The sequence below is a fragment of the Poecilia latipinna genome, unplaced genomic scaffold (genome assembly GCF_001443285.1).
Source record: "Poecilia latipinna isolate Pla-1442-1.1 unplaced genomic scaffold, P_latipinna-1.0 Scaffold1290, whole genome shotgun sequence".
Classification (NCBI taxonomy): domain Eukaryota; kingdom Metazoa; phylum Chordata; class Actinopteri; order Cyprinodontiformes; family Poeciliidae; genus Poecilia; species Poecilia latipinna.
Window position 1 is genome coordinate 17,211 of NW_015113906.1, and position 16,503 is coordinate 33,713.

General features: G+C 41.8%; 1 protein-coding gene and 1 long non-coding RNA gene across 26 annotated transcripts in view; one reads left to right on the plus strand and one right to left on the minus strand.

Moving 5' to 3' along the window:
- The first annotated feature begins 4,120 nt into the window (after positions 1-4,120).
- LOC106961340 (uncharacterized) overlaps positions 4,121-16,503 on the plus strand; it is a 21,341-nt gene continuing 8,958 nt past the window's right edge. Inside the window, exons 1-2 of the long non-coding RNA XR_001427751.1 lie at positions 4,121-4,243; positions 5,610-5,621. This is a non-coding gene — a long non-coding RNA (uncharacterized LOC106961340). The remainder of the gene's footprint in view (positions 4,244-5,609; positions 5,622-16,503) is intronic.
- The window catches only part of clasp2 (cytoplasmic linker associated protein 2), a 66,430-nt gene continuing 54,326 nt past the window's right edge, over positions 4,400-16,503 (minus strand). For 19 of the 25 annotated variants that reach the window (XM_015054994.1, XM_015055009.1, XM_015055008.1 and 16 more), the window contains 15 exons: positions 16,336-16,399; positions 15,518-15,577; positions 15,234-15,236; positions 14,614-14,777; positions 13,431-13,509; positions 11,852-11,995; positions 11,019-11,162; positions 10,779-10,885; positions 10,133-10,274; positions 7,418-7,598; positions 7,147-7,340; positions 6,931-7,059; positions 6,024-6,230; positions 5,817-5,933; positions 4,400-4,540 (listed from right to left, as the gene is read on the minus strand). In XM_015054994.1, coding sequence (XP_014910480.1) covers positions 4,463-4,540; positions 5,817-5,933; positions 6,024-6,230; positions 6,931-7,059; positions 7,147-7,340; positions 7,418-7,598; positions 10,133-10,274; positions 10,779-10,885; positions 11,019-11,162; positions 11,852-11,995; positions 13,431-13,509; positions 14,614-14,777; positions 15,234-15,236; positions 15,518-15,577; positions 16,336-16,399 — 1,813 coding nt within the window. In that variant the 3' untranslated portion in view covers positions 4,400-4,462. The remainder of the gene's footprint in view (positions 4,541-5,816; positions 5,934-6,023; positions 6,231-6,930; positions 7,060-7,146; positions 7,341-7,417; positions 7,599-10,132; positions 10,275-10,778; positions 10,886-11,018; positions 11,163-11,851; positions 11,996-13,430; positions 13,510-14,613; positions 14,778-15,233; positions 15,237-15,517; positions 15,578-16,335; positions 16,400-16,503) is intronic. The other 6 variants (XM_015055015.1, XM_015055014.1, XM_015055013.1 and 3 more) reach the window with 2 other exon arrangements.

Here is a 16,503-nt window from a genome sequence, read left to right on the forward strand (position 1 = left end):
ATGATCGGTCTGTGTTTGCTTTGTCTTTGCATCAGAGCTCATGCTTGAAATTCACTGGGTCAGTGATTCTAACCAGTTCATAAAGTATGCAGAAGTAGAATTCTGATTTATCTCCGTCACCTTTAAACATGCAATAATAATTTTTGTCATCGTTTAAATGAAGAAACGAATCAAATGAATCCCAAACTGTTCAAGAATTAATGCCGCATTCAAGCAGAATACACAGGTATGTTCGGAACTGCATAAAATACACACCGACTCTCATAGTTCACATAAGTGAACCGATCAATTGAGTCGGCTCGTTCTCGACTAACACGCACCACGGTGTTTAGCTCTCAAGAGAAACTGTATATTTACAAAGTAATAACTGTCAAAATATGAGCAGTGCAGACTCAGCTCGGTGAGCTCCGTACCAGCTGCTGCTGTCTCCATCGCCGTGTCTCTGCACCGGAGCCCGGAAGTTTTCGGTGTAGGACTGCCAGAACAACATTTGTACGTCCCAACAGCTGTTGTCGCCCCGGTGCGATTCAGTTCTGCTGTAAATCAACGCGATTCAGCCCCCGGCACCACAAGGATCCAAACGAAACCGAAGCGCTTCATTTTCATGTCAGTAAGAGGAGAAGGGGGGGAAAAAACACAACGTCTCGGCCACAGACTTCTAGAGTTTATCTCCGTTTGCTTTTCTCCGCTCCGCCTGGTTAGTGATTATCAGCCGGAGCCTGACGGTGTCGCAAGTGTTGGAGAGTGTAAAGGTTCCCCCCCCTCCAAGCAGGATACAGGCGCTATTTTGGACCGAGGGGCTCGACCCGCCACACCCCGTAATTAGCGTCTCTTCTTTGGAAATCCCGCTTAATGATTTATATCGAGACCCAAAATCTTTCAATTCAATAAAGAAGTGATAATTGAACATAAATGAATCAATATTTTAATTTGTATACATTCATCACTAATTGAAGGTGTAAAATCAGATGTTAAAAGCATCGGAAATTATTTATTAGATAATATAAGTAAGAGTGCTAACTAACTCAGTTATAAATAAGGTGATTGGTCTGAAAATAAACTGCTGTGCTGATTTACCAATCAGGTGTTAGGATCTATGTAAGGTGCCAGAACTATTATAGTGACATTTAAATAGTTACATAATGGAAAATAGTACAGGGAAACATAAAAAAAATGAAACTCAAAGGTCTTAAAGTGGTTTTACAAAATGCTTTTTAAATACTTAAACATCTCAACTTATTTTAAGTATTTCTTATCTAAAATTATGTACAAAATAGAAAAACGGAAGTAAAACACGCTATATAAACGAGGCAATGAAGAAAATGTATTTCTTCATTTGTAGAAATCTAATGCTTTTTTGTACTAAAACCTAAAATTGGGAATAAAGCAATGTTTCTTTAACAATCAAATAAATAGACTTTATGAAGTAAATGTTCAAAAATGCAATAATAAAGCTTTTGTTTGCTGATGCAGCACGTCTTTAGTAAGAAAGAATAAGAGGTTGCTGAGTTTGATTCATAAAAAAGAAGCTGGAATATGTGGACAGCATTTCTTGGTGCAAAAAGAATGCATCAGATATTTTAGATTGGTAAAACGTTACATTAAAAAAAATCAACGAGTACATAAAGATGGAAATACTGTCTTAATTTGTAGTTAAATGATATACCAGCTGATGCAGTCAGTGTCTTCGAAATGTTTTACTTTGCAAACTTTTTCACTTCTTATGCAACCGCAAGCTTAAATGTATTTTATGATGCACCAACTCAAAGCTGTGCACAATTGTGGAGTGAAAGGAGTGTTATTGCCTTCTGAGGAAAGATTTGAAGAACATTAGTTCACCAACGGCATCATTAAAACAAAGCAACACAGGAGGAGTTGCAGAAAAATGTAGAAAATCGCTCGTACCGACAAAATGTGAAAGCCGTAATGGGTGGGAATACTTTGGAAAGTCCTAATGATTGTTCTGAGGGATGCGTTCACTGACTTGGCCGTTAGGCAGCAGCTCCCTGGGAGTCCAGCAGATTTACGGGTCAGACCCGAGTCTGGTTTTCTCTTCAGCGGCTCCTAAATATACAGCCCAGAGAACTAACAGATGCATACCTGAAATTCAGCACCAGCAACTCAAATAGCCATATTGCAGGAGGATTAAATGTTGTCTTTTACATGACACCTGAACAAGGCTACTTTATATTTAATGGCTGCATGTTGTCCACATTTCTTTCTGCCTTGCACAGCTTTCAGCAGGATCTGCTGCTTCCTATGTTTTCTACACAGGAGCAAATTAAAGCCAGGTTATTGTTCGCTATTAAATATAATCACTTAAACCTCGCGGGTTATTCTGTTCACAATCAAAGTGATTTAATTTAATAATATACATTTGAGCAGTCACATGATAAATTAATTCCACTCAAAAAGCAACTTTTTTGTCGTCCTTTTTTTTCTTTTCATTTCATATTTTTGCAAACTAATAGCTAATTGGCCATTAAATGTGTAACAGTCCAACATCCAGCTCATCATTGTGTGTTAAAAGCGGGAAAATATGATTTAACTTTAATTTGATATTTTTTTTTTTTTTTTATAAGGCTTTCCCACCCTGTTATGATTTTTTTTTTATTAAGAGGATATCTCTGTTGCAGACTTTGGTTGTTGGGAATAATTTAGAGAAAAAAAAATAATATCTGTATTTTAAAAAACAGTTTAAAATTAAGTACATCTTGCATTTTACAAAACAGGCAATGAAATTGTAATTTTTCCCTCATAACTTGGTTTGAAAAGTGGCTTTAAATGTCAAACAATCCAAAGGTTAAACTTGTTGTTTGCATGTATAAATGTATTTTTAAGAGAATGTAGAGTACTGTAATGTTTGCTGGAATAAAAGTAAATTTAGTAAATTAAGACTCAGTTTAAATATTTTTTTTCCCTCTACTTCAACTAGTGACCCATTAAAAAAAAATCTTGAAATTATTGAACCAAGCTGGGAAATGGGGGTGTAAAAACACGAACAAAATATGAGGCGTTAAACCACGAATATCTATCATGATCTGTACAAGTTCTTTACTTTATTGTAAGCACAGCTTTTGTAAATGCACAAAGAAAACTAGAATGTTATAAGACAGAGGAAAGAAAGACAATGGAGAGGAAAGAGAAAAGTGAAGAAGACAGGACGTTTTCTTTCCAGATCTGTAAATAATACATTTCTACAAATTTCTTCTCGGATGAGAAAAACAAAACAAAACAGTGAGTCAGTAAGACTACGGCACGCGCAACAGAGAAAAGGAAATAAAACGTGGATGGGTGAAGGTGCGTGCCTGCACCCCCCCTGGGGGGAAACTCCTCCTACCCGACACTGTTATTGAATAATCAATCTTAATATCATATATAGATACATGTCCGCTATATGATAAACAGCCATGTCCGGTCATACTTCATGTGTAAAGCAGCATCTTCCTCAGAAGCGGGCCGATCGAACGTGAGCCTGGAGAAATGGAAAACCATCTGGGGTTCATGTGAAAGGGGCCGGACGTCGTTCACATTAATTTAAAACCGCAGCCAGTTTTATTCTCGACTGCAAACCTGACCGCAATAAAATGTTATTTCTTTATCTTTAGTTTCATGCATAGCCAAACATTTCCCCCCCACCCCCACCTGCCCCGTGGTCTGGATTTTATCGGTACTGTGGTGTGTGTTAGTGCGCTGTGGGGGGGTGGGTCGTACCTCTGAGGTTTGTCAGCACCTTTCTGGAAAAAACCCCCCCTTGGTGTGTGAGAAAATATAACATATTAAAAACAAAACAACAAAAAAAAAAAAAAAACACTGCAGTAAAACCTCATTTCTTAAAATAATCCAAACTATGACACCGTGTACGTTTTACATTCCAGGCAACCTGGACCCGGTTACTGACTGTCCAAGAAGGAAACAGGAAAGAGCACAGTTTGTTCATCGCAATGTTTTATGAATATTAAAGCCCCGGAAAAATGAAACCATGCAGATGCATCACTCCCTACTGAAGTTTAGCTGTTTCTGAGAGCGGACGTTGTTGGACAGGACTGACGGACGGACACGCGACATCTTCATCCTGGGGTGAGTGGGTGGGTGAGTAAGGGAGTGAGTGAGTGAGAAACCTGGGTGGAACATGAGAGCGGAAGTCGGCTGCTGTTTTTATTTATTCCAGGTTTAAGGGTTCAGTCCAGTCTGAGGCCGGGGTGGGCGACGCTCAGTGAGAACCACGACATGCTCTCTCTCTGTCTCCCCTTCACTCTCTCTCTCTCTTGCAGTGAAGCTGGAAACATGAGCACTCTGTGTACTTATTTTTTTGTGTATACACCATGTCTTGTTGTGGATGTAAGCAGTCTGCCCCCGTCGGTCTCCGTCTGTGTGGGTGTGATCTGAGGAGCAGATGTTTTTTGTTTGTTTGCTGTGGACAGTTGCGGTTCTGCAGTCACACTCTGGGACTGAGCGACTTCTATAGACCCTCGCCTGAAGGTTCGCTGCCAGTGGAGCCAGACTGGGCACGCTTGATGTAGAGATTCAACAGCTTCAGCTGCAAACAGAAAAACAAAAAACAAAACAAAAAAAACACAATGGTGAAAACCATCGTTTCTACTTCTTACATCTGTTTAAATAATGAGCTAAACTGAAGTAAAATCTTGTCACTTCAACGTTGTTTAAGTGTGACGTCTTCATGAGCTTTATGACGGGAAGAAACAGCTGCTACTAATGAGCCAGAGAGTTGGACCGGTTTCTGACAGCCTCACATAAACAGGCTCCATCTGAGAAAGTTGTCAAGTTCTGCATTAAAGAGGCGGCATTACGCGTTTTTCCAGGCACATGGTGCCATTTTATAGCACAATCAAGTAACTATGTTACCTTCAGTTACTATAAAAATGATATATATATATATATATATATATATAATAAAAAAAATTAAAAAAAGAAATTTGACTTTACAATTTAGCGCCTCTGTCTCTTTAAGAAGCTCCTGTTCTTTCCTACACGTCATCACAACATGGCTCCCCCATTACGTCGTAAACAACCGTTCTTAGGAGCGCTGGGACTGAGCAGCAGTTTGTGTGATAAGCTCAGCAGATACCAGTTGTTTGCCAATTGCTGCTGCCGCTAGTCTAGAGGAGCTGAGGAGCCCTTTGTGGAAATAGGTGGTGCTTTGTGAGATCAAGCGTTTAGGCCACCCTAAACGGTCGCCACCTGACAGTCAAGGATTTCTCAAACATGCATAAAAGAATCAAAGTTGTATTCCAGGAATATTTTCAATTAGGAAATAACATTTTAACATCATATGATCTAAAAAAAAATGTTTACATAATTCCAAACCCTCCCTGTAAAAACTGACCAGTAATTATTTCTCTGTTTAATAAAACTATCCAGGTACCTCAGATCCATATTCTTTCAGAGTTTGCCTGATGAACAGCATTCCAGTCATGATCCAATTAATAGTGTCTTGAAGGAACGTTCGTCCTCCTTAAACTTTTTCATATTTTGTAGAATATGAACACAAACTAACATTTTATTGGGATTTTAAGTCATAGATCAACTTAAAGTACTGTTTTATGGTTAAATGCAATGGAAATGGTTTTCAGAAATCTTCTACAAAGCTAAATTATGACGTGCAATTGCAGTTATAAGCGGCAAAGAGGACACAGGAAACGCATGGAGGATCTCTACTTTATGTTGATATAAATTTGTCATTCAGGTTTCAGAAAACGCCACAAGCTTCCAACATCCGGTTTATGTTCATAAAAACCCCCCAAAAAACAAGGTTTTTCATGAACCGGATTTTAAAATGCCGGCGACCCGCTCACCTTGCTACTGGAGAGTTGGCTGAGGTGCGGTTTGAGGTCGTCTCCGATCACCGCATGGACGGCCACCAGGCAAAACACACAGGCTTTCCTCACACTGCTTTCAGAGTTGTCGTAACCCTGTTGGACAAAACGCACGGCTTACCCTGTGACCGTCGAAATAAACAAATCGTCCCAGATTACCCGGTTGACGTCCCAGAGGCGAGTCACCTGTATGAGTCCTGGGACGATCTCGGGCAGCATGCTGGCCAGGCCCTCTCGGGGAACTCTCTCCACCACCTTCGTCTGCATCTTGATAGCAGCCAGGTTGATGGGGTAATCAGCTGACTGAATAATTGGACACAACACCTTGATGCACTGGTCTGGACTGATGGACAACGCCAACATGGCAGCCGTCTCCTCTGCGGCACGGACCACCTTCAGGAAGAAAGAAAGAAAGTGCAGGGTGCTTTAACTTGTGATGTTCTGTGAATATCATTATTATTATCTACTTGGAAGAAGCTAATTTGTGGGTCGATTAAGGCTGAAACGATTAATTGGATGAATCGTCAACTAATTTAGTAATTGATTAATCGTCAGCTGGAGTTTACAGACTCAAAACCAGGGTATTTGCTGAAAGAACAACACACTCGTAAACAAGAGACATTTAAGATACAGAAATTTTTGTGAAGCTGCATAGCTGTAGCTTCAACCAGTTAAAAAAAACATGAACCCACTTTTCACTATCCAGTCATTAATCAATTATTCCAAACATTAAACGCTGTTGTATTAACGTGAAGTCAATCAGAAAGAGGTGAGCTTTTCACAGGCTGATTTTAGAAGTATTTTTATAGCTCCAGATGCATCCTTTGCTACAAATAATCAAGAATTCGCCAAAAGGAATGTTATTTGCATTTTACGAAATACAAAGATTTTCTTTAATTAAAAAAAAAACAAAAAAAAAAACGGAGTTGGATCATTCATTTAGTTGTATATTTGAAGGTATTCCCAATATTGTATAAAAGGGTTAAAATAGTTAACAGAAAAACATGCAGGATGTAACAAAAAAATAATAATTTTTTATCCGATTAATAAGACAATCGTCAGTTGCGGGTAGCCCTGGTGTGGATGACGGTACCTCTTTGTGTGGATCTTTGTGAGCCTCCAAGGCCTTCATGATGGTGAGCTCTGCATAGTTCTTGAACCTCCAAGGCTGCTTACCAAGAATCTCCCTCAGCACCCTCAGAGCCAGCGTTCGGATCACATGCTGAAGAGATTCAAGGAGAGAGGAAATTCAGCTCTGATCTTTTTCACCGAGTCGACGCAGGTTCTGTGCGTGTGCATGTGTGTGTACCTCTCTGTCGCCCATCGTCTCCAGCAGAAGCAGCAGGATGGTCTTGAAGTGCTCGTCCCACACCTGCAGGGTGTTTTCGCGGATCAGCTTGAGCAGCTCGTACAGCGCCGCCTTCCTTTCCTCTACGCGCTCGTTGTGATTGGACAGCTCCTTGAGGAGCTCGGCCACTCGCTCCGACTGATCGAGCCCGCTGTCTGTTTCAACGGAAGCAAGCAGAGTTGAAGTCGTTTGGACCAACGCAGCGTGCGCGCTCGCTTTGTGGCTCCCGTACCGTCGGTGAGTTGGCCCGAGTCCTCCAGGCTGATGTCCTTCCGGCTCTGTTTCAGGGGCGAGTCGTAGAAGTGATCGTGGCCGACTCGGGGGCTGGAGGTGAGGAGGGGCGTGTTGAGGAGGGAGGTCTTGTTGTCGAGAGCCATCCGACCGCCGTCCATCAAGTCTGACACGTTTCCCCCCTGGTCAAACAAACAAAAAAAAAAAAAAACACAAAGATGGAGGAATAAAGGCATCTTGTGTTTTTGTACATAGTGTCACAACCTGACTCAAAGCTCTAGCGAGGGTTGAGCAATAAATCAACAACAATAAATATCGCTCAATACCAAAAGATAATATATTCAATGATTTGACTAAACTCTGATCCAGAACCGCACAGCATTCTGGGAGATGTAGGCAAAGCCAATGCTTTAGCTGCTACACTTTTCCCACCCAGATAAGAAAGGTTTGTCAGAGGCATCAACTCTTTCGCTCGCTCGTTCTTTGGTTGCCAAGCAACAACCTGTTGAGTAACTTATGGTTACCTAGCAACAACCCTTTGAGTAACTTGGACAGCAGCAGTTTAAGGTTTCCCCCACAACTGTTTAAAAATCATTAAAAAAACAACGACATGGAACAAAAATGAGTACAACAGCTTGAGAGGAAACAGGAATGGTCCTGCCCACAGTTTGGAAGTATTTCAGATAAAAAAATAAAATAAAAAAAAAAAGAATCGATTACCAATATCAAATGACACGATACAGAGATACAAATGTCAGCTGGGCTGTAGCGCAACTACACACAACTTTTGTTGGACTTAAATGCGGAGGGCCAGGCTGACCTTTGGATGACCTTATTGTCAACTTTTATTACTTTCTTAAAAATGACAGCAGCACAAACAGGAAAGCCTTGGCTTCACAAACCAGAAGTAAAAGCAAATGTTTGACATAATTTGTGTAAAATTTAATAAAGTGGAGGTGGCAGCTTGGACTTAAGGTTGACCTGAAGTAGAGAGTTTTTAAGCTCAACGACATTTGGCACCAGCAGGAATTAGGTTAGTCACTCATTCCCTTCAGGACCGGGTAAGGTAGGGTTTTATCTCTGGTCATCTTCTTTCAAATTTGCTTCAAAATAAGTAAAACAAAAAACAAAAAAAAAAGTTGTTATTGTTATAACAATCAAACTGTAATCTTAAAATGTTAAGATAATTTAGCAGTGTGGTATATAATAATGGAAATGGCTCAAGAGCATCAAACCGTGTCACAAAATGCTCCGCATAGCCAAAAACAACAACAAAAAAAACGAGAGAACTTTACTTCTCATTAAAAACATTGATTGTTGTTTTGAACGCAGAATTTTTTTTTTTTTTTTTTTAAAAACCTCTGTACGCCATCAGTTTGTTAATCGACTCTTGGCGTTGCAGCTGCGCCCTTATTTATTGACTCAAAGAAATCTGGAGTCAGTTTACAGCAGTGAACAGAAACGGTGAAATGAATCACTTTCCGAGTGTTGCCACAGCGTTGCATGTCTCCATCTAGTCACAAATCTGATAAAATACAGTAGAAAACCTTTTACAACCACTGATGCATACAGTTTTCGCACCAGAGCCAAGTTCACGTTTAAAAGCTGCAGCGTAAGGCGCAGGTCTTTTTATGTCTTTAGCCTGAAAATACCAGGAATTTTTTTTTTCTCGTCCACATTGATTTTCGGAGACTTTGCGAAGTTCGACATGTGATCCATCAGGTGAGAAGCAGAGCAAGAGCAAGAGCGCAGGGTTGGCCCCGTTTGTGTGCGTGTATGTTTGCACACACAAACAAACATTAAAAGGTTTCTATGTATGGGCCGGTTTGATGAGTCAGGTGCGCTGATGAAATGTGGGCTGGTTAGATTTCAGACGCATGTCATGGAGAAAATGTCAGGAGGTCACGCCTCTGTACCGGAGAACACCGTGTCCTTAAAAGGGGGCCCGTGTTCCTGGGGAAGGGCTGCGGGAGTCGCAAATTTACCCTCAGCATGCACCCTGACTGGAGGAGCGGCTGAAAATAGCAAATTATTATTGAATTTAGGCGGCAAAGCCGGCAGACCATAACTGACACGCTAAGACTGTTTGGAGAGGATTACCTTCACAGTCACCCTTTCCATAAACAGTGACTGTACGTCTCTCGGTTCCCACGAAGAGAGAGGGATCACATGTCAGAGTCTCTCACACACACACACAGTACATGAGTGTGTGATAAATCTAGGAAAAGACCGTTTTCATAGCTGGCTGCCTGTCAGGCCTTCAAAGAACACCAGAGTTATGATCTACTTCAATATGCTAACCCGGTAAGCCCGGGTTATTTTAGCCCGACTGGCACTGAAGATGTTTATGCCACACAAACCAGCGGTTAGACCCGTCACGATAAATGGTGCTGGGTGACAAATTGGCCGTGTAATTTTTGTGATATTGTTGTTTTGAGACATGTTTTCAGGTAATATATTACTTGGACATGTAAACGGTCCTCTCCGGCGCCCCATCAGATTGATTTCGAAGCAAAAATTAACTCAGGAAGAGTTCAGAAACCAGTATTTGGTGGAAAAACCAGGAGGTTTTCAATGTTCTCCACTGCAGTGGACTCTTATTTTTTCCAGAGCTGTACGTGTATCTACAGCAGAAATGTCTTAACACATGTCCGTTAGGCGACGCTTAGAGGCTGCAAGCATGCGCCAGTCATCAGAGCCTGCATGTCAAACTCACGTCGTCTCCTTCCCGCCGTTGGACCGGTTCGTTCATGTCCTCCTGGCTGCGGACGCTGAAGTTCTGGATCGCCTCGGTGACGCCTTTCAGGGAGCTGTAGATGTCCTCGGAGTTCAGGTTCTCCGGGTCGTAGTCAAATGCACTGCAAATCACAAATTTGTTTGGTTCTTTTTTTTTTTCCTCCCCTTTTTTAAAAAACTCACATGGTACGAATAAACAGAGGCATTTCAAATTTTGCACGAGTGGAGCTCCAGTTTTGTTAGTTTAACTTCATTTCGTGCTTGAGATGAATGTTTAGCCGAACATCCTTTCAATGCAAACAATTCAAACTGTAAAAAGCTGTTGTTTTTTTTTTTAAATTACAATTGCGAGTTTTTTTTGTTGTTTTTTTTTCCATTAAACATTAAGCTGAAAAAAAGATATGTCATAAAATATGTACATAAAGCCGCAATGTTTGGCCGTTAAATTAAATCATATTTATCATGCCGTTATCCGACCAACCTTCAAAAGAAATCTAGTTTTGAGCAAACTGGTGTGAAGCAAATCCTCATTAAAAGCTCTACGACTTTTCTGATCCTTTCATTAAAAAAAAAAAAAAAAAAAAAAAAAAAAAAAGAGCCCCGCTGCGTCACAGAGGACGCGTTACCTTGGTGACGGGGTGTTTTGTGAGATGTTGGTAGGTGAGGTGACGGGACTGGACCAGTTGGCTGGCATTCGCGGGGTGTGGCGCGTCATAGGGCTTCCCATTGGTGCCTGAAAACGTGACAAAAAGCACACAAAGTTGTCGGCGGCTGTTACGTGATTTTGTAATGATTTACAAAGTATGTTTAAACATCTCCCTCTTTAACTCGTGCAGCCTTGGCACTTTGTGTTCCAGTGTACCCACCTGGGCCGTGTTGCCCGTGTTCTTCAGATGGTTCTGGAGCAGCTTGGTGGCTCCGTCCTGGAAGGTTTTGGGAAGAGCTGCCAGCAGCATGGTGAACTCCGGAGTGTTGAGTTGGAACAGGGCAATCAGAACCGCCTGGGCCGCCTGCGGAGACGCAAAATGATTCACGGAAACATTTAATTTAATATGTGCTTTGTCATCCTACATCTGTGATCTGATCACGCAGAGAAGAGTTGACTTTTATTCTTTGCGTTCAAATGATAATTTTTTTTGTTCCGTTTCTTTTCCCCGCACAGAATTGTGAAAAAGTTGCTTTTTTTTTTTTTTAAACTCTGCTACGTCTGACATTTTAACTGCACTAATTTCACTGCACACTTTTTAAAACCAGACCGAAAGCTACAGAGATAACTTCGTTAAACTGTGACTGTTTTTAATTATTTTCATGGCACTTTAATTGTGTAAACTATAGTAACTGTTGTGTAATATATGATGCTTTTCGGTCAGGACTCTGATGAAAAGGAGGTTTTTAATCTCAATGGGATTTTCCTAGAAAAATAAAAAGGTAAAAAAAAAAAATATTGGAGCGGGCAGAAGATCCTGCCAAGGAAATATTCATAACCTCAAGTTACAATCACAAACTTTAGTGCATCTTGTTGGGATTTTGTGTGAAGAATCTGTTGCTACAACTCACACCTGCAAGCCAGCAAAAAACTAAAACTTCTCTGGCAAACAAAAACAAAAAGCTGTACTTCCAGAACTAATCGGGTTCTCGGTCTGCTCATTGACACTGCAGCAGTCAAGCTTAGAGTCACGGTGGGGGTGAGAGCCGGTACCTTTCTGACATCGGAGCTCTTGGGTTCAATTGTCCAGGTGATGATGCGAGAAACCGCGAGTCGAGTCTCGCTGGAGTTCACAAAGTCGGGGGCCTCCATCTGCAGCGTCAGCGTCTCGATGTACTTCAGGATGGCCACCTTCACCTGCACCATAAACACACGTTTACACAGATCACCAACGTGGGACGGCTGAGGCTGACCTGAATACACACGGCAGAAACGATACAAACGCGCATGAGGACGAGCACCAACGTTCACAGTGAGGGTGTAAAACCAGAGTGGATCCTTTACAGGCCTGGAAAAATCAAACGTCTTGATGGATCGGTGAGATCGTCGTCAAACTAAACGGCGTCAATGTTCATGCTTTGCGACAAATGGCAAAATAAAGGAAATAACAAATGCCAACATTCACCGCAGACTCCACAAGTGATTCCTGCCCTCATCTCACGCCTCTCTACATCTGCATCTCAAGGGGAGAACTGCCTCCAAATCACTTAGCAGCATAGTGCGCGCCATACAATTGCTCCCCCCGGAGCGCACTGACCTGGGAGGACTGGCTCCAGGCTGCGGCCTGCTCGTCTAGAGAGCAAGCGTGGCGCCGCGCTCTGGGGGGAAACAATTTTACCCCGGACCCTCCCCTGCCTCGCCCGCAACACGAGCTCCGAACAGGCTTCAGAGAGAGAGAGGAGAAGCACCGCGTCAATCAACGGGGAGACAGGGGGACGAGGACAGGGGAGGGCAAAGGGGAGGGGGGAGGTGGAGAGGAGCATGGCGGGAGCAGGAGGAGGAGGAGAAAGAAGAGGAGAAAGAAGAGGAGCAAGAGGAGATGGAGGTGGAGGAAGAGGCTTGGGCTGCTTTAAAACTTAGCTTTACTGCTTCGAAAACCCCAAAATGCTCGAATCACAGAAAAATAGACTTTCTAAATCTACTGATGGATGGATGAATTAACCAACTAATGGATGGATGAATGGATGGACGGATGGATTTAAGTTAGTGAATGATACATCTGTCTGGAAATACAAATGTTTTCTTTCCATTCTGAATTATCTTTCAAACTTCAATAAATTCCTCTTTTCCAGACAAAACCAAACATTTACAAGCTTCTTACTGTTTTATATGTTGCATAATTTGTACTTCCTCGCAGCTGAATTAATAACCATTCCTCCCTCAGTTACATGCCAACATGTTTTCTACGTTTTAAGACAGAAGGGAATCACTTTGGAGTGACATGATTTGCAATACATCAAGTAAATTCTTCTACTGGCTACATTATTTTACGCCCAAGCCTGGAGTCCAGGAAATGAAGCAGATCAGACAGGAAGCGGCGGAAACAGGGGCAAAAGCAACAAAGGAGAGAACATGGCTGGAGCAGGGAGATGGAAACTTGATGGCGTCAAAAGGCGTCGTCGTCCAATCACAGTCCAGGATTCGGGGTTTTGGGGACGCACAGCCAGAGCGATGGGCAGGCACTGATTTCTGTTAATCCAAGCGGTGACCATGGCCGTTCTGTAGCAGCGTCATGTGCATGCCTCCCGTCCGCTCAAGCACTCAAACACACGGCGTCATAAACGGTCAGTACCTTGAGGCTGGGCGTCTGCGTCTGGTCCACAGTGAACCTCATGAGGATGGTGAACTGAAGGTCGTTCGGAAAAGACTCCCTGGAAGAGGAGAAACAAAGAGCCGCACTTTAATCCACAGAGAAGTTAAGCAACCGTTTTATCACAGCCACAAATAGTATCGCAGGAAGTTTTGGCTTAAACGAGAGCTACATGCAGGCAATTAAAACCAAGAGAAATATGAAATAAAAAGAATCTTATGACAGAGTTATGATTATTCATAGAGCTGGGAGACATGGCTTAAAAACAGCATCTCTAATGTTTTTCATACCAGACCTGATTTCTAAACTTAACTGATTTTTGCATTTGCTCAAAATTTCAAATGACAGAAAATAACTTCAACAAATGACTTTTACTTCAATCAGCCCTCTAGTGAGTTGTATGACGGAGTATCGGGACCACGAAGCTAGAATTTGCTCAATTCCAAGAATATAGTTAAAATATTAGCAGAAAAAAGGTGCAATTTTACTAGAAGAAACCCATTAAAATTATGAGAAAGGAAGTTTTTTTTTTTAATGAGAAAAAAAATCAGCTCTTTAAAACGTGCGCAATTGTTTGCGTGATTGTTTCAAATTTCTGCTGCTCATAATAATTTGATACTGATGAAGTGCTTCTATTAAATGCTGCTTGTAAAAGTAAAAACGTCACAGGATGCTCAACATTCCTCGTTTAAATTGTGTTATTTTGGAGTTCTCATGAAATTATTACTTTATTCTAATAATATTAGGACTTTTTTCTGGACCTAATATTCCATCGTAGAGTTGATCTGAATTCAAAGTCCAAATAAATAAAAGAAAAACTAAGACTCTTAAATGTGGAAACTCATGGAATCCATTACAAAAAATGAAATCTTTGAAAATCAAACATTTTATTAAGCCACAGCACTGATTTATTGCCCAGCCCTAATTATTCATAAAACATTTCTAAAAATTTTTGGTCTTTTTCTGATGTTTTTCCACAATATGTTTGCGTACTTTTCAATTTAAAGTAACCTGCAAAGTGGTGAAATTATGACTGTGATCCATGATTCAGTGCTGAAAGTGCAGGAGGTAAAATGTCTTTCTGTAAAAACAGCAAACGCGTCCAAATCTTTGCGTGATCTTGTCCTAAAATGCCAGGCTGCGGGCGAGATGTCTCGGCGCTCACCGCGTGACGTCCAGAGCTTTCTGGACTTTGGCCTGGACAGAACCCAGCAGGTCGGCTCCCATCTTCTTCAGCAGCTGCGTGAGCAGGATGAACAACCAGTCCTGGAGGTCGTCCTTATGGACCAGGATGAAGTCCACCAGGGTCTCCAGGAACATACTGAACACCTAGACACACACAACCCCCCCCCCATTGACGCCTTATTGTTAAGGTCGATTCAGCTGCACTGCGGAGTTCAGCCTCAGACACACACACACACACAGATGCATGCACACGGATTACTCTGAGCTGGGATGATGTAAGAAAAGCATTAGTTCCCATTATGGAGTTAGTAGGTACTCATCGTGGCAGCAGACCATCTTTACGCCCAATCACCGATTCAACAAAATCACCCGAAACGACATAACAGATACAATCAGCTTTTTACTTCACGAATTAAAAGTCAGTCAGGTTACGGGGTAACCGGCGGTAACCATCTTTATGAGTTGATTTCAGCAGGACAGCGAATAGTCAGGCAGGTTAGTGGATGTTAACGACCTCGATTACTGATCAACCAATCAGATTAATGAAGCAGATTTCCATTCAGTTAGATAAAAACAGTAACAGCGATTGGCCAAACTTACTCTCTACAGAGAGTTCCAGAGTGGGGGTGGCATAAGGGAGACAGAAACACACATCTGTTAGCATCCTAACCAAACTCTTACTCAAACTAAGATCCATCTTTAAAGATTTCAAAATCTTCAAAGTGTTTTATTTTTGTTTGTTTTTTTTTTTTTAAATCGAACGAAATGCTGTGTGCACTTTAGCAAACAAAAAGAAACAAAACATATGAAATGACAGGTAGAAAAATTAAATGTAGGAGCAGAGAGGTGAAGGGAGGAGAGGCGTCCATGACGAGATGCGGTACCTTGAAGGAGGCTGAGCTTATACCGGATTCTGCCGAGCCGTACACCCTGCCGGAGTCTCGCTGAAATTCATCAAATCGTCACACGTCAAACGAGTGAGAAGGGGAGGAAAGCTCGCGCGCCTCACACAGGGTGTGTGAGGCAACGGAGGAGTCACAGCGCCGAAAGAAAGGCGGCAGTGTTAGAAGGGGCGAACCACAGCTGGTTAGTCAGAGAAGAAGAGCTGGCAGCCCAAACATTGGGGGGTGTGTGTGTGTCCATGTGATTTCTTTTTTTCTTCTTTTTTTTTTTTTAATTCATTTTTATGCAGTCAGGGTTGTTGGGAAGGGAAACGAGAGCAAAAAAAGGTGAGTGAAAGTGAATGCAAAGAGCGCAGCCAGCTGGTTGACTGCTGAACGGTGACAGAGCAATCCCACAGGACGGCGGAGAGTTTCAGGTCACACGCAAAAAAAAAAAAAAAAAACCAGGCAGGGCATGCCGTTAGAAAACAGAGCATGTCTCACTCTGCATGCCAGTGTTCATGTTGGGAGGAGTGTATCCACACACGTTTTTTCTCCTGTTTATCCCATTTGCTGGTCCAAATCATTTGCAACAGGTGTGCAGTAGGACTGCTGCAGTGTGTCTGTGTGTGTGTGTGTGTGTGTGTGTGTGTGCGTGCGCACTGAAAGACGGCAACACTGCTTGGGATTTGGCAGAATCCGGTACAGTGAGGGATGGTGGGATAAACAAAGTTAACGGAAACCAAAATTAAAGTGGATGGATAATGAGATTTGTGATGTGAGATATATGTGTATGTGTGTGTGTATACATGCATTCATACCTTACTGTGAGGGTCTGCAAACATCCTGGTGAAGATTTCACACAACCTCTTCAACTCCACCCGACTGACGGGGGCAAAAAAAAAAAAAAAAAAAAAAAAAAAAAAAGAAAAAAAATTCAGACAAAAACTTTCTGTGGGTTTTTTAAAAAAAAAAAAAACAAAAAAAAA